The sequence below is a fragment of the Chanodichthys erythropterus genome, chromosome 16 (genome assembly GCF_024489055.1).
Source record: "Chanodichthys erythropterus isolate Z2021 chromosome 16, ASM2448905v1, whole genome shotgun sequence".
Taxonomy (NCBI): Eukaryota; Metazoa; Chordata; class Actinopteri; order Cypriniformes; family Xenocyprididae; genus Chanodichthys; species Chanodichthys erythropterus.
The window spans coordinates 41,657,265-41,683,348 of NC_090236.1; the positions used below are offsets into that span (position 1 = coordinate 41,657,265).

The 26,084-nt window shown below is 38.3% G+C and overlaps 2 protein-coding genes and 1 pseudogene across 3 annotated transcripts; all 3 read left to right on the top strand.

Moving 5' to 3' along the window:
- Positions 1-374: 374 nt before the first annotated feature.
- Positions 375-4,285, top strand: exosc4 (exosome component 4). The gene is made up of 3 exons (XM_067362905.1): positions 375-619; positions 2,352-2,558; positions 2,723-4,285. The coding sequence occupies exons 1-3, from the start codon at positions 449-451 to the stop codon at positions 3,080-3,082; spliced, it is 738 nt and encodes a 245-aa protein (XP_067219006.1). The 5' UTR covers positions 375-448; the 3' UTR covers positions 3,083-4,285.
- Positions 4,286-4,354: 69 nt separating this feature from the next.
- Positions 4,355-26,084, top strand: part of LOC137003847 (NACHT, LRR and PYD domains-containing protein 3-like) — a 69,343-nt pseudogene continuing 47,613 nt past the window's right edge.
- bcl10 (BCL10 immune signaling adaptor) lies at positions 17,727-24,203 on the top strand. Of its 2 annotated transcripts, none has more exons than XM_067361917.1 (3): positions 17,727-17,980; positions 19,437-19,725; positions 23,317-24,203. In XM_067361917.1, exons 1-3 carry the CDS (start codon positions 17,930-17,932, stop codon positions 23,709-23,711), a joined length of 735 nt encoding a protein of 244 aa, XP_067218018.1. In that variant the 5' UTR covers positions 17,727-17,929; the 3' UTR covers positions 23,712-24,203. The 2 variants fall into 2 exon arrangements, with proteins under 2 accessions (XP_067218018.1, XP_067218017.1); XM_067361916.1 differs by having other exon boundaries at positions 17,733-17,980; positions 23,314-24,194.

Here is a 26,084-nt window from a genome sequence, read left to right on the forward strand (position 1 = left end):
TGCGTCATTTTTGTAGTTTACAGAGACAATAACAGTATCGTTTTCAAAACTTGCACTTTGAAACCTGTTTGCGTTTTCAGGCCCCCAAAATGAACGAACAAAAGCATAAAACGTTTTCCGATTTTAGCTGAAAACAGAAGTCCAGATGTTATGTTTGCTTGAGTTGAAGCATAAGTAAAAAAAAAATGGCTCTTGAAACACCTTGCAGTGTTGATATGTTTGATGCATATTTCTTTGATAATTAAATCTTTAAAAAACAATAAAGTTGACGTTATAAAAAAAAACACTTCACACTCCAGCTCAGCAGGCGGCGGTAGCGCATGATCATAAACATCCGGAGAAGAAATAGTCCAGCAGGGGGCGGTGTACACATTCGGTGACTGAAATCAACAGCAGAAGAAGAACGGTGAAGAGTCTACGCGTGTTTTTACCGAATGAACGCTGGTCAATGGCGGGGCTGGAGCTGCTGTCAGATCAGGGATACCGACTCGATGGACGGAAAGCCCCCGAGCTGCGGAAGGTGCAGGCCCGCATGAGTGTGTTCGCGCAGGCCGACGGGTCCGCGTACCTGGAGCAGGGCAACACCAAAGCTCTGGCGGTGGTGTACGGGCCACACGAGGTGAGTGCATCATGTGTGTGTGTGTTTATAGAGATATATATATGTGTTCATATAGAGCCTGTGGTGGTTATCGTGATGTTTCGGGTCTTAATTCGCCCTTGCAGAGAAAGTCTTAAAAATAAAAACTTACCCTTTGAATTGTTGAATTTCTGAGTCTATTGGCAAATCTTTTTTTTTTATTTGTTTGTTTTAATCATGAACATTTTGATTAATTGATATTTTATGTCATTTTGCTTCTCCAGTAAATGTATTTTGATTTAAGAATCTCTAGACATTTGCACCTTAAAACAAGACAAAAATACTGAGGAAGAAGCTCAAATTTTTATTATTATTTTTTGTTTTACAGTGCATTCAGAGTATTTCCATATTTAGTTCTATTTCAAGATACTTTTTTAATAAAATGAATTAAAAAGTAACTGATATCTGTTGGAAACTGTGTTTTTAATCTCTGAAGTTTTGCAAATATAACTCATTGTTTTTCTCTCTAGACATTTAGAAAACATATTGCAAAATGTTTTTATTCTTACATCCTACATGTTCCTTACATTCCTTCTGTTTCTGTGAGGTCAGAAAACCCCGCCTCCTTTGATTTGATTGGCCATCTCAGTCATTTTGACATTGACGAGCGCTGTTAAAATCTGAAGCAAATATAACTTTGTCCAGAAACACCATTAAGAAACCTGCTGTTATGTGTCATCATGCGTACTATCCTCCGTCTTTATTAGGGCTGGGTAAAAAATATTTATTTCTCGATTTTAATCAATTCTCATTTTTACGAACCGATATTGATTCTTAAATCCAAGAATCGATTAGTCTAGTCTGTTTTCAGTTGATGAATGAGCAGAATATGTAGCTCCTCCCATCCAATAAATCACAATAATCTTTGTTACTTTTGAATTGAAGCAAAGTCTCAGATTTCAAATGATGTCCATCTTATTATGAGATTCAAAAAATAAATACAGTTTTGGCGCTGTTTAATGTGGCGTGACGGATCGCTTTAGCTCCTCAGTTAAAGAGAAGCATGTGATCATCCGCTCCTCCGCTTTAATACCAGTTACAGCGAAATAAACATGCATGAACATCTGAAGGTATGTTAAAATATACAGTACAACTTACTGAAATCCGTATCATGTCTCGTGTAATCGCTCAATCAGTGCTTCAACCTCAATAAAACAGCTTCAATGTCACGTGACGTCACATTTACCTCAGAAAAACACATTCAGTGACCATAAACTCATTAGTCAGATAAAAAAGTGAACTCTGGAAAGATAAATATAGTGATGCACCGTTACATATTCATTATAATTTTTAATGTTCTTCAGTATTTAATGCATGTTTGAATAAATCAGCCACGATATGTATGTTTATATTTCAAAAAAACGAATTGGAGTAGAAATATGATTGTCATACTAAACTTTATTTATAATAAAAACATCATTGAGTGTAATTTAAGTGTTTGTATATAAATAAGTTAATTTAACTTTCAGTATTATTACAGTAGCACCAGCTGACTTACATGTGTAGTTTACAGCATTAGTTGAGAGATTTTATTCCTCTAGAAAATTTGCCATGTACTGAAACTGAAATACGACATCCAAAATAATCGATATCGAATCGAATCAAAAGCATGTGAATAGTAATCGAATTGAATTGTGAAAATTGTCAATACCCAGCCCTAATCATTATCCTGGATAAACTGTATAATAATGTGAGCTGTCACACCTCCCTTCAGACCCGCGGCTCTCGCAGTAAGTCGTTGCACGATCGTGCGGTCATTAACTGTCAGTACAGCATGGCCACGTTCAGCACCGCCGAGAGGAAGAGACGTCCACACGGCGACCGTAAGTCCAGCGAGATGAGCCTTCATCTGAAGCAGACCTTTGAAGCGGCAGTGCTGACGGAGCTCTACCCGCGCTCACAGATCGACATCTACGTCAAGGTGAGCGTCTGTCGGTGCTGTTTGTGTTGCACTTTAATAACCTGCAAAGAAATGTGCGCTAGTCTGAATTGAAGAGTGTTTATAATCGAATTGAGTGTTATAAATGCGTATTAATATCATCACAGTTAAAAACCCCACAATCCCGATCTCATCCTGTGCTGTAGATTCTGCAGGCGGACGGTGGAAACTACAGCGCGTGTGTCAATGCTGCGACTCTGGCTCTGGTGGACGCTGGGATCCCCATGCGGGATTATGTGTGCGCCTGCACCGCTGGCTTTGTGGAGGACACGGCGCTGGCTGATCTGTGTCACGCGGAGGAGAGCGGAGGCGGCACGTCGCTGGCACTGGCACTGTTGCCCCGCAGCGGGAACATCGCCCTGCTGCAGATGGACGCCCGGCTCCACCAGGACCACCTGAGCGCGTTAATGGAGGCGGCCATGACGGCGTGTAAAGGTCTGAGTAAAGTGCTGGACGGTGTTGTGCGTCAGCACCTGGAAGAGGTTTCAGTTCTTACCAGCGAATGAAAACGTCCTGCGAACTTCATCCTGGGCTTGTTGGAGCAGACTGTTATGAAGATGACATTTGACTGAAATAACAGAGTTGAACAACTACAATAACATAAAATCCTTCTGGAAGAAATGGCATGAAGACTCTACCACAGAGTGTTTTGTTAAAATAAATTCTCTGTTTTGGAATAATTGTAATAAAAAGGTTTTGCTTTGTTTCTAAACTGTTTAATACAATTTTCTCTCTTGTGTTTTATCAAATTAAACATCATACTTTATTCAGAATCAGAATGTTTCTTAAATAGTTAATTCACTGATAATTTACTCATCTCCATGTCATCCAATATGTTCATGTCTTTCTTTCTTCAGTGTAAAAGAAATGAAGGTTTTTGATGAAAACATTCCAGGATTTATATACTTTTTAACCACAAATGCTCGTCTTGCACTGCTCTGTGATGCTCCACGCATGACGTAATCATGTTAGAAAAGGTCATGTGATGTAGGCGGAAGTACCGATCCAGTGTTTACAAAGTGATCGTACAAAGACTAAGTCAAACACCCTTTACCAAAAAAAGTAAAACAATTATGTCGGACGATTTTGAAGGGACAGAGGGAGATTTTTGCCCTACCGCAGTTCTTCCACCTACGTCACGCGTGACCTTTCCAACATGATTACGTCACGCGTGGAGCATCACAGAGCAGTGCAAGACGAGCATTTGTGGTTGAAAAGTATATAATGTTTATTTTTTTTAGAAAATGTCAGATGGTTTCTCTAGATTAGACTCTTATTCCTCGTCTGGGATCATGTAGAGATCTTTGAAGCTGCACTGAAACTGACATTTGGACCTTCAACCCGTTGAACCCCAGTGAAGTCCACTATATGGAGAAAAATCCTGGAATGTTTTCCTTCATTTCTTTTCCACTGAAGAAAGAAAGACATGAACATCTTGGATGACATGGGGTTAAGTAAATCATCAGGAAATTAATTCTGAAGTGAACTAAACCTTTAACAAGACAGGCAACGCTGGTTGACCACACAGATCCTCAAATATAAGCAGATTTTTATCTTTTAAAAACATTGCTGTAACTACACACACACAATACTTTCACATGTCAGTGTATTATAATATTGTAAATCAGTGCTTTTCAAATTACCAAAAATCAGTTCTATCTCTATAGGAATATCTATTTGAATTGCCATTAAAGCACTTCCTGGAACTAAAGTCTACAGATTGAGTCTCCCGCCCCTTTTCTGTTCACCTGAGGTGGTTATCAAAGTACAAAGTTCAATCCTATGCTGGCATTTTATGAAACGGAAAACAACTTGACTCTATCAAAGTGTTGAGTTTCTTCATTTAGATTTTAGATTGATGGAACATCATGGAGGTCAGCATTATGAAGACCTGTCCACGGATACATTTCCACACAGGTGAGTAACAAATGTAGTTAAGGAATCGATTTATATTTTAATTTTGTGTTTTTCTAGCTGCCGCTATGTCCCATTCCATAGCACCACTGTGTTTTGCGAACTTATTTAAATTATTTAAAACATAATTTATATCTTAAAGTAGACATATTCCCAGCCAGAAAATTTCCTTTGGTATAGATTTGGGTCAAATTAGAACATGTTTGATTTGTTCCACCTGCTCTGTGTGATTTCGAAAGTGACATTATAACTTTAATTAAATTTTCCTTTGGCTGGTGATGGAAGCAAAATGTGCTTTAGCACTCCACATAATTAAAAATATCAATAAATTGGATTTGGAAATTTTGAATCACCTCAGCAAATCATTGAATGTCACAAATGTATATCGGAAAACAAATCATGAAATGAAGCCCTTCTGAGCTGTGCTCAGAAGGTTGAAGGTTGAATCCAAAGTAGAAGGTCTGAAAAGATGATTGGTTTGAAGCTTGTTTAACGTCCATATACTTGCCTAAACTGACCCAACTTACTTTTTAGCCAGAACTAAACCAAATCTCCACCCATGGTGAACCAAATAATAAAAACAAGGGCCACATATATCACAGATATGTGAACCTTATATGTAATTCTTGTATGGTTGAGTTCTGTAAAGTGCTGACGGCCCACATGTGACCGACAGTTAAAAAGCCATTATTTAAACCCATTTATGCCAGACCTATTTTTTTTATTATTATTTTTATTTGAAATATCCATTAAAGAGTAAATAAAACAGCTTTAAACACAAAAAAATATTCAGTCATTTAAAATTTTTTATTAAATATAGCATGTTAAACAATGTGCTCTGACACTCTTCTTTTTAAAAACACTAGTTCGATTTTTGTATTCAGATATTTGGTTTCTGACACATTTACAGGAGTTTATATGGTTCAAAAAGTTGCTTTTCTTCTACAGATTTACCACCGTAATATTTTAATGGCATAAACAGTTTTACAGTTCTTTTGGCACAAAGTACAGGAATACCCATTGTAAATAATGTGGTGCAGTTTAATGATATTTACTAGAAAAAGCCATAGTTTGCTCTGACATTAAATCTCAAAACTTGCCATGTAAAGGCTTGGCTCAAAACATGCTTGAAAATCTTCTGTTTCATTCCTCCTGACCACCAGGGGCACTAACGGATCATTGCAGAGCCAGCTAGATAAATTTCTAGATTATACTCTTATATATTATACTCTAGATCAGGGATGGACAACTCCGGTCCTGGAGGGCCAGTATCCAGCAGAGTTTAGCTCCAACCCTAATCAAACACACCTGAACCAGCTAATCAAGGTCTTTAGGATTAGTAGAAAGTTATAGGCAAGTGAGTTTTTATCAGGGATGGAGATAAACTCTGCAGGACACTGGCCCTCCAGGACCGGAGTTGTCCATCCCTGCTCTAGATTATACTCTTATTATATTATACTCTTTTTTTTTTTTTTTTTTTTTTTAAAATTTTTTTAAAAATAACCCATAAATTAAAGTAAGGGAAAGGAAAAAGAGAGAATAACTACAATATAAATTAATAAATAAAAGGCGCCAGAGGGAAGTAGAAATATAAAAATCCGAAATGCATGCAGGTATAAAAATATCAATTAAATTGTGTAAAGTTAACAAACCTTAAGACTTTATAGCTTTTTTTTTTAGTGCATTGTCAATGTAGAACTTTACTTCAGTCAACAAAGACATAAAGTTGGGTTTCTTATTAGAATTTCTTATTGAACTTTTTTCATCTCATTTCTAACGTGATGTTTTTGGGGTAAGAACCACACTTCCCATTTAGTCACATTTGACGTTACATCAATACTGACGTATTGGTGTCTCACCATAGAGCCCAATCATCTCCAAGTGTTCACAAAACGAGCCAATGAACATTGGAGAGTGCAGCGCTTCACCCCTTTGCACTTCGGTGTTCAGAGCAGTTTCCCTAAAAGATCAAGCATAGGCGGTCAGCGTCTTTTTCAAGATGTCTTTTCACTTGTGTGTTTCTTGATGGGTTCGTTTCCTGACTTATCTGACGGCCACGATCAATGTCTCACATGCCTGATGCATGCTCTCACTGTGAGATGCTCTCACGAGTTGTTGAATATTGGTGTGGGTCCCTCACATGATCTCATTCGGCGCTTGGATTCAATCGGATGTCGATTGTTGCATCGGAGAGAGGGCTTTTGTCCTCTGGAAAGGATGAGGAGGCTGAGCTGCCCCCCTCCAGGGTGGTTGCTCACACTGAATCAGATTAAGAGTTGACGGCCATGCTTTCCCGGATTGCCGCGGGCATTGAGCTCGAGTGGAACCCTCCACCATGTCCCAATCGCTCGTGGTTGGATGATTGGTTCCTGGGTGTGGCGTGCAGTTCTCCGGTGCAGCTTTAACTATAAATATACACAAAGTTAACATGAACTATTCTGATAAGGTGTTTTCCAACATAATACAGGAAATATTAAAGTGTTTAAAGCATATTTTTTTTTTGTCAGGCACTAAATTGTAGACTCTCAATAAGCTACCCAGTTGCAGGATCCACTTGTTTAAACAGCAAATATATGGGTGGTGTCCGACTGGAATGATTCTGGATCGTAGTGGTGGGCTGCCTGGACTAAAAATCCCAGGGCTGATTTTTTTTTTCTCCCAGTCCAGCCCTAAGTTTAGTGGTGCTGTTCAAGTAAGATGAAGGGTGAGAAGGGACAGGGATGTTTGCAGCAATATTTATTCAAATAAACAAGATAATCTGAGAGGCAAGGAAACACAAATGTAGACATGACAAAGAGTGTGAATTACATTCACTTGTTGTGTTCATCTGAATGCACAGACTGGACCAGCCAGAATCCAGCTGTGTGTCCATGAAGAGTGACTGGTCAATGGATCCTCCACTTAATCTTAGTGGACACACTGATCCTGGGTTTAGGTAAACAATGCATTAATGTGTCTTTATCTCATCACATCTGTTTTAAAACCAAGAAAGAACCGATCAAATGTAATGCTGTAAAGTATCTTCAATACCTGTATGCAATGCATTTTAGAATCAAGATCATAATTAACAGCTAATACTACTGATTATAGTACATTTTCTGTGAATAGTACATATTAATGAAATATTTTAATTACCTAAAACAATCAGTCATTACAAAAGTGATTAATAAAAGAAAGCGTGAATTACATTCATGTGTTGTGTTCATCTCAATGCACAGACTGGACCCTTCAGGATCCAGCTGTAAATCCATGAAGAGTGATTGCTCAACGGATACTCAACATAACTTTAGTGGACACACTAAATTTGGATTTAGGTAAATGCTATATTCATTTGTTTGATTATACATGTTTCCATTTACGTGTATGCATTTGACAGACTTTTATCCTGACAGGCTAATGTTGTTTCAAGGTCCTGACACTCATGTCTTGTTTTTATTGGTTTTCCAGGTTTATTTAATAGACAGAGCCGTAGATCTCTGATAAGCCACGCAATATCGCGTTCATATCGCAGATGAATCGCCTTCGATAATGAATGTGATATTGCGTGGCTTATCAGTGATCTACGGCTCTGTCTATTAAATGCCGCTCCATTTGAAAGCAGGTGATGGCGATTTACCGGTAATCAGGGAACCGGCTTTACTGACGAAATGCGCGTGACAATCTCATGCGATATATCGTGCAGCCCTAATGGGCATTATGTGTGTTTCAATGGGGAAATGGAGTGAGAGTTAACTCGTTCGCATTCCTTCTGTTTTGCATGCCTTCCTCCTCCTGGAATGTGCCTGAGGTCCACTAGTTGCTGGACTAGTGTTAGCAAAGGGGTAGTAAAAGCTCATAATGATCAGTGGGACAGCATCTCTGAGTCTACTTGTTCCTACTTGGACCTTTGCTTGTTACGGTCTTGAGACCTCTGTTGGATTGTTCATTAAAGAATGGTCTGATTGGACTAAACAGCAGTCTTAACTACCTACACTAAAGGAAGATCTTATTAAACAAATTGGTAGTCATTAAAAATACTACATGAAATATGCATTAGTTATCTAATGATTTTTATATTTTTATCTTACAGCAGTGACCCTCAACATGCCGAAGCCCTCAAGACATTTAGATCAAATCTGCTGAAGAAGTTTCAGTGTCTGTATGAAGGAACAGCAAAGCAGGGAAACCCAACACTCCTGAATGAGATCTACACTGAGCTCTACATCACAGAGAGTGAGAGTGGAGAGATCAACAATGAGCATGAGGTGAGACAGATTGAGACACAGTCCAGGAGAGCAGCAACAGAGGACACACCAATCAAATGCAATGACATCTTTAGACCTTTACCTGGACAAGAAAAACTCATCAGAACTGTGCTGACAAAGGGAGTCGCTGGCATTGGAAAAACAGTCTCTGTGCAGAAGTTCATCCTGGACAGGGCTGAAGGGAAAGAGAATCAGGATGTCCAGCTCATATTTCCAATTCCTTTCAGGGAGCTCAACTTGATGAAGGACAAAACACTCAGTCTTTCAGAGCTTCTTCATGTATTTTTCCCTGAAACCAAAGAAATGGAAATATCCAGTGAAGAATATGAAGTGTTGTTCATCTTTGACGGTCTGGACGAGTGTCGTCTGTCTCTGAATTTTAATGTGAAACTGTGTAATATATCTAAATCAGCCTCAGTGGATGTACTGCTGATGAACCTCATTGAGGGGAATCTGCTTCCCTCTGCTCTCTTCTGGATCACCTCCAGACCAGCAGCAGCTGATCTCGTCCCGTCTGAGTGTGTCCATCAAGTGACAGAGGTACGAGGATTCAGTGACCCACAGAGGGAGGAATACTTCAGGAAGAGAATCAGTGATCAGAGTCTGGCCGACAGGATCATCACACACCTGAAGTCATCGAGGAGCCTCCACATCATGTGCCACATCCCAGTGTTCTGCCGGATCTCTGCCACTGTTCTAGAGATGTTGAGTGAAGCAGAGAGTGGAGAGATTCCCAAGACTCTCACTCAAATGTACACACACTTCCTGATCATTCAGACCAACATCAAACATGAGAAGGACTATGAGAAGAAAGTGAAAGATGAAGACATGATTCTCAAACTGGGGAAACTGGCATTCCAGCAGCTTGTGAAAGGCAACCTGACTGATCTTCTATGAGGAAGATCTGAGAGAGTGTGGCATTGATGTGACAGAAGCATTAGTGTACTTAGGTTTGTGCACTCAGATCTTCAAAGAGGAGTTTGGCTTGTATCAGGGGAAAGTCTTCTGCTTCGTTCATCTGAGCATTCAGGAACATCTAGCAGCTCTTTATGTGCTGCTTTCATTTCTGCTGTACAAGAGGGATGTGCTTAATGAAAACCTCAGCTCAAAACATGCATGTCACACGATATCTGAGCTGCATCAGAGCGCCGTGGACATGGCTCTGCAGAGTAGAAATGGACATCTGGATCTTCAATGCTCCTGAAAGGCCTTCTGACACGTGTTAGAAAAATCTTGTACAGCAAAGGAAGAACGGTTCAATACATAAAACTGAAAATTAAAACAAATCTCTCACCAGAGAAATCCATCAATCTATTCCACCTTTTAAATGAACTGGGTGATAATTCTCTCATAAATGAAATCCAGGAGTATGTCAGATCTGGAAGTCTTTTAAGCACCAGATTGTCCGCATCTCAGTAGTCAGCTATTGTCTTTGTTTTATTAACCTCAGAGCATTTGGATGAGTTCAAGTTAAGGAAATACATGAACATCAGTCAAGGCCAAATCCACATGTCATCAGATGAAGTACTTCAGAAGCTCTTGCCTGTAGTTAAAGCCTCCAGATCAGCTCAGTAAGTCTGTAGTGCAGTGTTTCTCTGTTCTATGCCATCTATGGTAAATTAAAGGGGCCATATTATGCGATTTCTTGTTTCTTTAGTGTGTTATGTATAATATCTGCAGAGCTACACAGCTCAAAGTCTCAAACTCAAAGAGATATTCTTTGTAAAAGTTAAGGCTCAGCTATGCCTTCTTTAAAACGCTTCATTCAAACATGCCCCCACAAATCTACATCAGTCTGTGGGGGCAGAGTTTCATAACACCACCCAAAATGTATACGCAAAGGAGGAGACCTACATTTTATACTTTCAGACGCCACCATGTCGTGGAGACGCTGTGTTTTTCATTGCGAAAGCCAAACTACCTTGTTTGGCCTTCCAAAAGAGGGCACAATTAGAAAACAGTGGTTTACAACAATGTTCCAGAACAGTACAACCCAAATATTCAACAGTGTACTGCACATTTTCAGAGGATTGTTTCCAGAACCTGGAAGAGTACAAGACAGGCTGTGCACAAAGACTGATTATAGATCAGTAATTATGTCCCCAATGGATGCGACAAATGCTTTGTTTATAATGGGTTGTTTTGTCATTGTCTCGTCTCTCTGGGACACAGTGTCACACTGGCCACCCAATAAGGGAAGAAGCACGCGCCTATTGTACACTGTGTCACAATTGTCCGTGTGTATGTCACCTCCTGTGATTTATTAAAGTAGCATACTCTGCTGTGATTTGACCTTGTTCCTGTCCAACACATACAATATTGCTTTGGGAGCTGATGTTCCAAATACGGTAAGGGGCATGACATTTCCGTCACATGCTTAAAGTATTTGGGCCAATAACTGGCCAATCAGAGCACACCACGCTTTTCAGAAAGATGAGCTTTGTAAAAATTGATACATGTCAGAAAGGCGCGGCATAGATAAGCAAAAATAATGTTCGGTATGTGTAAAATAATTACTTTTTTAACCTAAAACCTCATAAACACATTGCATTAGACCAAATAGACAAAATAATGTTCTTTTTAGAACCGCCATATGACCCCTTTAATTTTGCCTGGTTTTCTTAACAAAAGACACACTTGGATCGGTACACAAAAGATCTACAAAAGGGATTATTATCCTTATTTTTTTTTTTCAGATTAAAATTTACATTAACGCACAAACGTAAACATAAATGAATAAAAACATTAAACCCATAACTGCTGAACTGAGAGAGTGAAGAGTGTAATTGTTTTTCTGCAGGTTGTTTTATTGTAATATCACAGCTGAAGGTTGTGCCGCTCTGGCTTCAGTTCTGAGATCAAACTCACACCTCAGAGAACTGAGTCTAACTGGAAATAAAATAGGAGGTTGAGGTCTGATGCTGCTCTCTAATGGACTGAAGGATCCTCACTGTAAACTGGAGATACTGAAGTAAGATCTTACATTAATCTTAAGTGCAACAAGAATCAAATTAAGGAATTATTCTCCTTGTACTGTTTAAATCTTAGTGATTACGATAACACACAATAAAACAAAAGTAAACAAAAATAAGTAATAAGTAAAGTAATGAAATCATTAAACCCACACCGATTTAGTTTTTAATATCTCATTCTCTCTGTGGTTGTGTAGGTGCTGCTGAACTGATAGATTGTCATTGTTTTCTGCAGGCTGAGATATTGTAATATCACAAATGAAGGTGTTACGGTACAGACGGCACAGAAGCAGAAGTAAAAGCAAGTAAGGTTGTTTATTGAAATTCAGCAATGAGCAGGTGAGTAAATGGTGGATAGAGAGTTCAAGGTGAAGATAGGGAATTGATACTGTCCTTTGTTGCTTGTAGATGGAATTCGTGTTTGAAGTGGAGAATGGCAGACGAGGAACACTCACACACACGGAGGGAGGAACACAGGAGGAAGACTGGAGAGACTGGGATCGCTGGTAGCAGGTAAGTAGCAGGCTGGAGTCCTTGAGGTAAGTATACATGAGTCTGTATAACAAACGAAACCGGATAAAGACTGTGTGTGTGAGTGTGGGCTATATAGTGCTGGTGATTGCGGGGATGATGACGTGCAGGCGGCGGTGATTAGAACTCCGTTGATTGAGTGCGTGGATATTGCAGGGAGGTGGAGCCTGACGTGTCTGTGACATGAACAAAGATTTAATATATATTTTTTGGCTTTATTTCAGTGACTTAATTTTTTGTTTTTTCAATAACCACGCATAAACGTTATTCCTTCAAAAATACAAACATGTACATACATGTTCCTTACATATTATTGTAGCCTAGTTTGTGCTGAATACAGTGTAATGACACTTTTTCCATTAATATGTTTATGAACAACTGAAAAAAGCACAAATGTCAGGGCATGTCAAAACTTCTCCAGGCCCCAAATCAGCCTCAGAGGGTTAAAGTTTGGATGCGTGTCTCTAATTCTGAGATTTTCTCTGTCAGCCTGACTATCTCCCTTGTTTTTTGTGACATGTGAATCCCTCGCCGCTGACATAGAGAGCTATACTATGCATATGACAGGCAGTGCACGTAACAACAAAAGGAGAGGATGACATAACTCACAGTGTTTGTAGACTGATCGACTTACCACAGTTGTTTGATGGAATCGTAGAAAAAAGGAGCACATGAGAGAAAAGGACTGTGGGCAAGGATGACAAGCTAACAAGCTAGCGAAATGCTAACACGTGATAACGATTTAGATTAAAAGATGAAAAGCTAGCGACGTTAGATTAACGTGATGATATTAGACAATAATAGACAATGTCAGATATATGGTGATGATAAATTAGAAAACAACAGTCATAATGTGATAACAGCAGTGATAATAAATAGAAACAAAACAAACAAACAAAGCTATACGGAGCTACAGATGAAAGCTATTCAGCAGCAAGGCAGACAGAAGCATCATGCATTAACCCCTCCTGTCTGCCTCACTGCTGAGTGATTTGCTTCTGCAAGTTTTGTATAGTTTTTTTGTTTTGAATCTCTATTCACTATCATTTATTGTTGTTTATATTGTTAAATATAACTTACTCCTCACCATATATCAGATATGGTCTAATATTGCCTACCATATTAATCTGACACTGCTAGCTTAAATCTAAATTGTTATTGTTAGCACAATGTGCTAGCATTTCACTAACCTGTTAACCCTTAAATGCATACCTCGGGTCTTTAGTGACCCGGGACATCATTCACTACCCTCCTCCTCATTCATTTTTTAAAGTTAGACAACCTTCTTGGTATTCCTCAATCAATTCATTATAAAGAATATAACAAGAAAAAAATCATAAAAAATCACAGAAGACTGCCTATTTTTGCGTTCATTTTGTGAAAAAATTGTATAGGGTCGCTAACGACCCGAGGTGTGTATGAGTGTACATATATTTTTTCTGCGCAACAATAATTTAATCTTAGATGACTGAATAAGTGGAATTCACCTTTATTCCACAAGGTGGCAATGTCTGATACACAATGCTGAAGTGACGACTCATTCAGACAGAAAACGAAATAATAAAACAAACATGAAATGGCTCAGTGATTTACTGCAGAGCGAGTACTGAACGCAATCAAATATGACTAACTGTTACTGGATGGATCTGGTCAAGCTGTTAGTGATCAAAATATTGATTTTGAAGATGTTGAAAATTCTATAGTTTTGAGAATACGTTTGAGATCATGAATGGGCTGATATTGGTGACCTCAAACATAAAACTTGCCTATTATTTGCTGAATTTACTGGGAAATGATCTCTGACGAGGATAGTGATGATGACATAAAACATCTGCTCAATCTGAGCCCTTTCAAGCTCCAAAAGGTAACAAAATATGCTTTATTTTATTCTTCTGTAATTGTTACTCTAATATCAGAGGAGTTTTATATTATCGCGACAGGTAGAGATCCTTCCGTGTTAGATATAGTTCCGGGTCGATAAAGACCCGAATATGTAAGAATGATTGGCAAAACAGTCATGCATTTAAGGGTTAACCTGCCATAACTTGCTTGCCGTCTTTTTTTTTTCTTTTCTCGTGGGCATTCGCACCTTTACAAGTCCATCAACTGACTGTGGTGATTTGGATCAGTCATCAAACATGTTAAGTCATGTCATCTTCACCTGTTACTGTTATTTGCACTGCCTGCCACTTGTGTAATATAGCTTTCTCTGTCAGCTGTGATATTTACACATGTGATAAATGCAGGGAGAATATTTCAGTATTAGAGACACACATCCATAGTAAGAATGTAAGGCTTTAGATACTTTTTTGGATGCGACTAGCTTAGTGAACTGTGTACATTGTTCAGTTCTGGCTGTAGAGCCCGCGCAGCAGGGCGATTAGGTGACCGTGAGGCGGCATATTCGTGCGACAAAACACCGCTCTTCCATTCCGATTAGAACATCAATTTTAATTTAGCCAAGGCTGCAAAGTCGACTCCTGGTTACAAATATGGTAGAACTATCACTTCTATCACAAAAGATATTAATTGTGGTTGGTAAGCCTCTCCCTTAGATTTATCTTTAGCTATGCCTTTTTAAAATAGAGGAGGGCAATTATAAGATCCTTCTCCTTTTTAGCACCTAAACTTTGGAACAGGTTTTTGTTAGGCTACATAATTTAGGTCAGCCGGAACTGGGAACACATCCCATAACACCTGATGTACTCGTTACATCAGAAGAAGAATGGCATCTACCACTAATATTAGTCTCTCTGTTTATCCCGAGGTTTGCTGTAGTCTGCCAGATCCACACCGTATCCAGATGAGATGAAGGACCTGTGCCTAGACATGAGGACAACGCAGCCCTGATTTTAAACATGCTTGCTCGAGTGAGAGACAGCCCTCAAAAATTCAGAATTCAGAATTTCATCTTGTTTTTTTGGACATATAAATATCAACATCTGCAGTAAACTGCATAATTTTGCTCAGTTTAGGCCTCTAAATAAAATGAAGGTGTCTGAGCTCCATATTCTCAATACATAAAACTATATAAGCCATTAAAAGACAAAGGTTTAATAAATCTGTTCCATTTTTAAAAATATATATTTCTGACTATTATTTCTTATGTAAGGCTTTACAAGGTTAAAAGTCAATTGTCATTATGTTGCAAAACATATAAAAATGTTATGTGTTTTGAGACATGAGGCAGTTTAACACTGTCTCTTGTGACGCTTTTGTTAGCTCTCTGCTGTGTGCGTTCATGTGTTTTGAAAGAGGCGTGGGAGGGAGGGATCATGTGCTTTCAAAGCTAGCTCGCTATTGCTAGCCTCTCAGAAAATTGCCTACCCTACCTTTAAGAGGAAGCTCTTACATAAGAACTTTTACTGCTGTTTAGGAGAACTCTTGGTCCCTGGTATTTAGCAGGTCTGAACAACAGCACATGACATATCACACCATGTCATTATTTATTTAACAAAAATAAAGCCAAAATGGAGAAGCCATGTGTGAAAATCTAAGTACACCCTATGATTTAATAGCTTGTAGTACCATCTTTAGCAGCAATAACTTTATCAGTGTCTCACACTGTTGAGATAATAAGCATTGTTTTGGGCCGCTCTTCTTTTCAACGATGCTTCAGTTCATTGAGGTTCACGGCATTTGTTTATGCAGGAGCTCTGTTAAGGTACCTTAAAATGGCCTTGTAACCCTTCCCAGTTTGATGGAAGCAACATTTGATCATATCTGATGTCGTTTCTTCTTGGCATTGTGTTAACACACATCTGGAGGCTCCAGACACTCCAGACACTCAAACTGCCAGAACTTCAGCTTTTATAGAGGTGATGACACTTGCTGGTGATAAGTTAATCAAAGACATTTAATTAGCAGCGCCTGCCTGCTATTTACCCTCTTAAAGGGTTAGTTCACCTAAAAATGAAATTTCTGTCATTAATTACTCACCCTCATGTAGTTTTACACCCATAAGACCTTTGTTCATCTTCAGAACACAAATTAAGATATTTTGATGAAATCCGATGGCTCAGTGATATACTTTCAGTTAAAACAGCTCAAACATGCATTTTAGTCTGGGACTAGATTAAGTCTCGTCTGTGAAACCAGGGAATAGTGAATCTGCCATAAAACCCCATTTAGGCCTGGTGTTAGTGGGGCTCAGTGGACTGTGCTTTGGTTGCTTTCCATCAGCACAATTTACACTTTTATTAAAAAATTAAAACAAATAATGAATTGCATGAAGAGTGATTAGGATTCTATAATTACAATGCCCCTGAATACTCTAAAAATTATTGTAATTTTAACTGTAAAACACTGTAAAATTGCAACATTTTTTTTTTATCCTGTTGCGCCCTCCACAGGCCATGACCAGCGACTAGCTAATGTCATGCTTAAAGTGTCATGGCAGAGCGTTAAAGTCGATTAGTCTGTGCAACCCCTAATATGCAGTCAGGTCAAGGTGGTTGGTTTAGTTTTTTTTTTAGCATCTCCATGTGGTTCTGTTCAGCATCGCAACTTGACATGTCTAAAATGATTTCACAATAATACATCTTAAAAATACATCTTATACATAATTTATATATAAATTCTCTCTGACAGCTCACATTTGATGTTTTTTTTTTCTTATCAGTGATGTACCTTAGGGATTTTTGTTACGTCAAATGTTATTAAAAGCATTATTTTAGTGTTGTGTGTGTTACCATGATGGTGTTTTGTATTATTTTGTGCACCTTTTATATATCAGTATTTTCCTCAGATTATGGAAAAGCTGCCTGTAATGAACTTTGATTCATCATGTGGAATATTATGGTGGTTGTCAGTAAATGTTAAAGGTACAAAACATAGTTTTAGTAGCAGAGTGGTATTTTTTTTTTAATTACAGTTTTGAACTGTACTAATGAGTAGTAAGCTATAGGACATAATTATTTTTTTTAAATTATTACTGTTATTTGTAAGATTGCACATTATATGAAAGGATAAGAAACTTTTTTTCAGCAGCCTGATGAGATGAAGTAAAAAAATAAAGATTGGGATGAACCATGAACCAGCAGGGGGAGCCATTTTCCTCTGGCCAGCTTCAACATTTCTATATTGTGCCAAATCTGAACTATTGAGTCAAGGTTGCATAAAATGCTCAAATAACTATGCATAATAAACTTAATAAACTATGCATTAAGATATGACACTCAGTTAAATGTACTTATTATAATAAAAACTATAAATCTTGCATGAATAACTGACCCTAAACCAAACCATAACCCTATAGTAAGTACATTACTCAGTACAGACAAAGACACCTTAAAATAAAGTCTAAAAGTAAATGAATAATCCTGAAATAAGCTATAAATGAAGGAACAGACAGAATTGTGCCCAAGCATTCAGAAGAATCAGAGATTTCTGTGGCCAGTGATGTGTGAAGCAGCAGTAAAGCAGATGTAGATATTACACACTGAGCAGATATCAGGGCATGGATTGTGACGTAAGAGCGTCTCTATGTATCAAATCAGGAAGTTGGAGATCCCGGTAGTTCCCCTTAACTTTAGAGAACTATTATAGTTCGAGCTTCGCCATCGCATGTTTATGAACGTCTATAACATTAATACTCATTTCATTCTTTTCCCGTCTTTGACGTGGAATCGTAGTGATATTTTTCTTACCGGAACTAGTTGAAAACTCGAGAGGTGAAAAACAGAACAGGAGGATGGAGGTTACTCACCTGACGGAGGACGAAATGGCCGATATAAAGAAGGAAGTAAGTGTGATGTGTATGAAAGTGTGTAAAACACTGTGTGTGAACATGTCGGTGAGTTTGGCTGATTATGATTCGATAAAGTGGAAGTGAAAGAGGTGTTGGTCTGCTGATCATAAACCTGATCGAAATGTATGAAAGAGCGTACATATTAATTCGGTTCATTGAGATTTATCAGTTTACGTACAGTGTATAAACACTATAAAGTACACTTGAACTTTCAGACATGCTTGTATATTAATTATATTGGAATACGCGATAAATTATATGGATATCAGACACAATAATTAAGTTACTGTTCAAAGTTTATGTATTAAATATGTAGCTCAAAACAGCTTTCAAAAACAGAAGTTAAACCTTTATTTCTGCTTTATGAGAAATCAGTGTCTGAGTAAACAAACATCTGCTTTTCCACACGTGTCAGCCAATCATACAGCTTGGAGTCCAAATATGCATACTTCCCTACTGAGTAGGTGAAGCAAGTAGTGTCAGAAAATCGCATACTACATAGTAGGAATTACATTTGGAATCTGTTCAAAAATTAGTTGGTCACTTTTCACCAAGTTATGTGATTTTGGACATACTACTTGACTCGCATACTATTTCTCGCCTACTATATAGTATGGAAGTAGGCATATTCAGACACAGGGAGAGTTTCTCACCTCTGGTCCTCGGGATACCTTAATGTTTTAGATAGATTAAAAGGACTGATTGAAATCATCAGCTTCTTAGTGTGTTGAATAGGGAGAGATGTAGAGCATTCTGGGAAGTGAGTCACGTGGACTGGGGTTGAGAAACCGCTTACACATACTATTTTTAACTATCATGAATTCAATTCTTTAAGGTGTTCCTTAACAAACGGGTGATCCCATTGGCTGAAGGCCTTTAAGATGTATTTGATTTATAATAGGCCATATGTCATCTTAACTATTTAGATACAACCATTAGGCCCTTTTAAATTATGTCATATGTAATGGTAAATATACAAAGAAATGTGAAATTAAATCTTCCACATTTTTTCAAAGTCTTGATGTTGTTTTTGGGCTCTACTAGATTGAATGTTGATTATTTTCCTTATATTCTCCATTGTTGCAGCTCCTCTCTTCCCAGTCTGTCAGTAACGCTCTGTTTAGTTCCTGTCTCTATGAAGCCCCTCCTTCTGAAAAGCACAATGTGCTCTGATTGGTCGGCTGGAGCAGTGTGTTGTGATTGGTGTTTGGGAAATGTCCCGCCCCTTACCATAACCACCAGTTTCAACACACTACTAACTAACTCAACCAGGCCCCGCCCCTTTATTCTGCGCATGAATTATTTAAATGAGGAATATTGTGAAGAAAACTCAAGATGGAGGCGAGAAGAACTGGAACTTTTTCATGCTCAAACATCAACATCAGAAAAGTCCTCTTTAATTGTAAAAGTCATTCTGTAAGTATTTCACTTTGGTTGTTTCTCACTGTAGGCCATAGACCGGTTACGGCCATACCTGGTGGATAAGATCATCGCGGAGCGGCACTTCGATTACCTGCGCTCTAAGAAGATCCTGACCAGAGAGGACACGGAGGAGATCAGCTGCAGGACCACGAGAGGGAGACGCACCAGCAAACTGCTGGATATCCTCGCAGAAAACCCACGGGGTTTAGACATGCTGATCGAGTCCATCAAGTGGGGCCGCACACTCAACTTCATCATCGCAAAGATCACAGATGAGGTGCAGCGCGTGAAAAATGAGCGACTGGAAGCTTTGAAAGGTAAAAGAAATATTATTTAAAGATGTCATATCATGAATGAAATACTGTCGCTGTTATTCAGAATTAGAACTTTTCTTAAAGAGTCAGTTCACTGATAATTCACTCTCCTCCATGTCATCCAAGATGTTCATGTCTGTGGAAAAGAAATGAAGGTTTTTGAGGAAAACATTCCAGGATTTTTCTCCATATAGTGGACTTCACTGGGGTTCAACGGGTTGAAGGTCCAAATGTCAGTTTCAGTGCAGCTTCAAAGAGCTCTACATGATCCCAGACGAGGAATAAGAGTCTTATCTAGAGAAACCATCAGTTATTATCTAAAAAAAATAATGATTATATACTTTTAAACCACAAATGCTCGTCTTGCACTGCTCTGTGATGCTCCACGCATGACGTAATCATGTCGGAAAGGTCACGTGACGTAGGCGGAAGTACCGATCCAGTGTTTACAAAGCGAATGTCAAAGACTAAGTCAAACGGCCTTTACAAACAATAAAGCTAAAACATTGATGTCGGACGATTTTGAGTTTTCTGCTCTACTGCGGTACTTCCACCTATGTCACATGACCTTTCCAACATGATCACGTCATGCGTGGAGCATCACAGAGCAGTGCAAGATGAGCATTTGTGGTTAAAAAGTAAATAATTTTAATTTTTTTAGAAAATGTCCGATGGTTTCTCTAGATAAGACTCTTATTCCTCGTCTGGGATCATGTAGAGCTCTGACATTGAAACTGACATTTGGACCTTCAACCCGTTGAACCCCAGTGAAGTCCAAGAAATAAAGACATGAACATCTTGGATGACATAGAGGTGAGTAAATTATCAGGACATTTTCATTCTGAAGTGAACTAATGCTTTAATCAGACGAGATTTTGATGAGAAATTACAGGAAAAACTGAGTACCCACATATATCTACAGTAAACTTCATAACCTGTATGAAAGCGTAATGTGATGCTCTTACTGTCTCAGATGCTTCCGATCTGTTGAAGTATAAAACACGCATGTCAAAAATTCACTGGACAAATACTTGGAAATCTAATTTGAGCTTGATTTTGGTAGAATGTTATTAATATTGTTGTTAATAATACACATGCAGGTGTCTGACCATTTATAAAGCCATATATATGGCAACATTGTGTCTAATTATTTCCATTTCCTGTGAAGTAGCTGTTTCGTACACATGCGGTTTCTGCTCAACAGTGATGATATATATATACAAATGTTCTTGTTTTTTACGAGATGAAAGTACACTACCACTTTCCGATCTCAAAGGGTAGTTTACAGTGGTGTTAGGACAAGTTCTGCTCATTTTGACCACAAGCTGTCAGGCAAGACATGCCGTTATCACTTAAAAATTAGTAATGGTAAAACCAAAGTCCTCCAGAACAAAAACATCACCTCCTCCTCAGCGTGACGTACATGGAACCAAATAATCGTTAGAAATCAGATGGATGACTCAGTCGGATTAAAAAGCCTTCAAACAAAAACACAAACCACAGTTCAGTCCTGAACACGCGACGGACTGGTTTTGTTTGAACACATGTAATGCTCATCTAAATGAACATGTGAATCAGATTGCAATGTTTAGGGTTTTCATATAAACACAATGTCCGAATCGGAGTGGATTCATTATGATTGATGTATATTAGTGCGAGTGTACACATACATATTATTGTGGTGGAAGTAGAAAATGCCCAGCTTGGTTTGAACAAATGCCAGTTTGCAGCGAGGAGGAATTTTTAAGGTCTGAAACGTATTTATTTTTCACGCTGCTCATTCAATCCCCCACCTACATTTCCTGCCAATATCGAGACTCAAACCCACAACCTTTCATTGTAGTCCAACTCTGAAACCACCAGGCCACAGCTGCCCCTGTAGACGAGCTGATGCTGATGAAAACAGTGACTCAAACAAGACCATCAGCCTTTTTTGGCCGCAGAGTGAAGTGGCAGCGATGAACGCTTTGAACTGAGTATCAGGCTTTTATGGCTCATATAATGTGATAATATGGAGCTCAAACTTGAGGAGGGAAAACACCTCCAATTTATTCAGAGTTCCAAACTGAGCAAAAACATGCCATTTGCTGCATATTTATATTAAATTATGATGCTTTTAATGTAAATCAATAAGATCTTTATAACAATATAGCAGATACTTACATAAAATGCATATCAATATCAGTCGTCACTCTATCTGATGATATTTAAATACTTAGTTTTATGATCAAATTATTCTTACATTTACTTGATAATTTCAAAGCAAAAAGACATGAAGCACGAGCTGACGTTTGTACAATTACTTTAATTACTTTTTATTTGCTAACACAGTGTGAACTATTATTCAGACGATTCAGACGAAATACTGCAGTCGATCGACAGATTATCAGCAAAGATTTGATCATGTGGATCATTGAGAGGCCTTAGAAATTTGTGGATCAAATCTACTGTAGGTTTTTTAGGGTTTATGGTCATATTTTGCAGCATACCTCATTCAGATTTAAATCTTAGCTTGAAACAGATGGTGGTTATATTATGCATATACGTTTATGATGGATGGATGCACTTTTTTAAGCTTCCAGATCTCCGTTATCATTCTCTCCCATCATAAAGCTGGGAAGAGCCAGGATATTGTTTAATATAACTCGGATTGTGTTGGTCTGAAAGAAGATAGTCATATACACCTAGGATGGTTTGAGGATGAGTAAATCATGGGATCATTTTCATTTTTGTGTCGTTTATTTGAACAAAGTTCCAGAATCGCGTTAGTAAACACTGTTTGTTTCATTTTACTGTGGATTCGTTTTTAAACGACACAGTTTGACGCAGACTTTTCAGAGAGACTGAAAATAAAAGATGATGCAGTGACGACTATATTGTGTCTCACAAGTGTGAGTTTGTACCATGTGTCTCTATTGCTTTGTCTGTTACAGGTCATTTGATATGTACTCACTTTACTGAAGATTATGAACAATGACTATAAGAATGACAACGCAACAATAATTAGTTTACACGAAACACCACAAGCTATCCGGTCAGATATAACTGGAAACTCCTTAAACTTTATTTGCAACAACCAACATTGATAAATAATATTTAATACCCAGTAATGTTTCATAGTTGGCAAATGTTCCAACTGTGTAATGTGATAAACACCTTTCTGTTGCATCTTCAACAATAATATAGTGTAATAAAATACCATTTTTCAACATCAGAAGTTTTCAAAACAGTTCCACACGTGTAATCGCAGGGACGTTAAAAATAATTTTAATATGCAAAACTGTTACAATCCAAATGATCCAAATCTCAAATCAGAACAGTGTGTTTGAAAAAGAGAATCAAAAACAGGATAGAAAATAGCTTAAATTATGTTTTTTGATGTATATATTATGATGTCTCCCAAAGCTCTCAACATCTGGAGACTGTGGTTAATAAAAGAAGTTGCATTCATAACTAATAGTATGGGAGTCATTTATTAAGTATTTGTAATAAATTTCTTGGTTTTGAATGTTATTGAATAGTCTCTTGTTTATCATGTAAGGCCTCCAGACATGACAATATTCAACAACCCCATATTTTCATGTTTTGCAGCAGGCTCCTCGGCCAATTCGGCGTATTCAAGCACAAAAATCGCAACCAATGACTTCTCCAAACTGGACTTGGACTATGACAAGTACTCCACTATATGTTACCATCCTGAAGGAGAAGCAAGTACATCCGCCTCAGTCGCTACGGGATCCTTTAACCTGCGCTACGGGTCGGGTCGAGGGAACGAGGCTCTGTCGGGCTGTGGAGGCAGCGGGAGCATGAACGTGTCTTCCACAACATCATCCAGCCTTCCTAAACCTGGAGACCCTGGAGCTCCAGCGCTGCCGGAGGAGCTGGACATGGAGGATCCGGACGCTGCTGTATGTGGAAGTGCAGGGAGCAGCGGGGACGCCAACTTCCAGCCGCTGCGCTCGCGTTGTTTAACTCCGCACATGTCCTAGCGTAACCCTTCAACGCAATCTCTGTGTGAGATTCAGAACATTTCCAAACCAGTAGTCTGTCTTTCTCCAATCAAAGCACATTCTGCTGCTTGTTAAATTTGCTTAATTGAAATAAGTTAAAGTAACATTTGGTTTCCGCTTAACTCTTTCCTCGCCATTGACGAGTTTTTCTGTGTTTTCACTGTTATACGGTAGGGGGCGCTGTTACAGATCTTCTGAAATAGCACAGCATCTCCAGATCCAAAAACAATCAAAGAAAAAGATCTTTGTAAACCAGGAGGAGCGGATAGTTGTTTACACACATGGAAGCTAACATGATCATATAATCCAAACTGACTAACGTTACTGAATGACCTGTCGAACCCATGAAGAGGAAACGGCTTTGGGGTGTTGATGGGCTCGATCTACTACAGCTATGGACGAAAACATGATTTTCTCAGCTTTTTGTTCGAAAATGCATATTTTTAATGAAACTTTCCCACATTCAAGTGTTGGTAATAATGAATGAAGCTGGAATAAAATGTTTTTGTTGTTGATGTTTAAAAGCAGAGGTTCTTTCTTTTGATTTATAGAGCTTCTGTAGCTCCGCCCCTTTTCAGCGCTGCGCTCGTTGCGTTCTGTGTTACAGTTTGTATTTCAGTGCTCATGATAACTAGTTAAAGGATTAGTTCACTTCAGAATGAAAATGTCCTGATAATTCAAGTCCTGTCATCCAAGATGTTTTTGTCTTTCTTTCTTCAGTGGAAAAGAAATTAAGGTTTTTGAGGAAAACATTCCAGGATTTTTCTCCATATAGTGGAGAACGGGTTCTACACGACTCTTATTAGTAAAATAGCTTAGCTTCTGATTCGCTACATTATATTTCTTAGCAAGGAGGGGTTAACATCGCTGGTTTTGAAGTAATTAAACTCACAGACGCAGCTGATTCACTCTCTCTCGCTCGATAATGAATTCAAATAAATGCAATCTTTCTTACTAGTTTGTGTCTAGTTCAAACGAGCCATAACTGATGAAAATAACCATAATTTTTACCCTTCTGGTCAAATATTGAGCTGAAAACATCAGCTTATGTTGTCAATGTTGGCAAATGATAACCCACAGCCATGAATTATCGAGTACGTATTGACTGTTTACATATTTGTGCAACAAAATATTCTGGCGGCCATGAAAGTTTAGTGAAAATACTGGTGCTGGCAACTTAAAAATAAAACTCTGGCAGGGAAAGAGTTAATTTAACTGCGTCCAAACTACTGAAGTCTGTTTTTGTGTTGGGACTTTTTTTTTTTACGTTTTTAGCATTAACTGAAACTGGGTACTTGATTTTTAGTTTCCAGCATGCTTTACACAGGGCTGGATCAGGCGAGTAAATGTTGAAATTAAGTTATTATTTGCTGTTTGACATTTAACCGAGTTTATGTTGAAGTGTTTGTGGTTACATTGTGCTGCAGAGTGAAGCGTGTGGTGAGGCTGTGGGCGGCTGCATGAATTAAGTTCAGTGTAAGTTTCTCCATTCACTGAGCAAAAGCTGTACTGAAATCAGTGCAGAAATGAGTAACTTCTTGTTCATGGCAAACAGAAGCTTTTTTAGTACAATAACAAACAGGAGTTCATATTACTCACTCTTTGTATTGTGTATTGTACCGACAAATGTTAAATTTACCGCAACGAAGACTTTGCTTATCACATTGGATGAAGTCTTCCCAAACAAAATGGGTGCAAATGACCTGTTTCGAGTACTGTGGGTTTGTTTTTACTGTGCATGAGCGTTTTTTTTTTTTTTTTTTTTTTTTTGTCTGTTCAACAGGTACATTATAAATCATTCAAAACTTACATGACTTTCTTTATTTTCTGGAACAGCAGAAGAGAAGTTTCTTCACACTGCTCTCTTACAGATCTGGCACTGTCAAGTTTATATAGAGATAAAAACAGCATAATACTAACAAGCAATTCCAGATGACTGCTGTAGTATCTTGAATACTAAAGGAAAACTGTGGATGTAATCTTGATGGTCTCTTATTCACAACCCATCTCAGTAGCCATAGACATACAGGTAGGTGCCATTCACCCTCCGCCCGCTCTGATTCACCTGAATACAAAGATCCACTGCCATCTACTGGACACTCCTGGTATCACCCAACACAGCTTCTGAAGCCATATCATATCTTCCTGTGATTATTAACCACTGAAACTGAAGCTGTTACACACTGAAAATCAGCTGTGGTCACCGTTCACTTCCACTGTGTGAAGAAGAGCAGTTTGGATATTATTCTATAATTTCATTGTTTTACAGTATTTATGTTTGATTTTTAGTTTTTATGCCTTTAAGTAAAAAAAAAAAAAAAAACACCTCAAGACCCCTGGATCTTGTTTCTT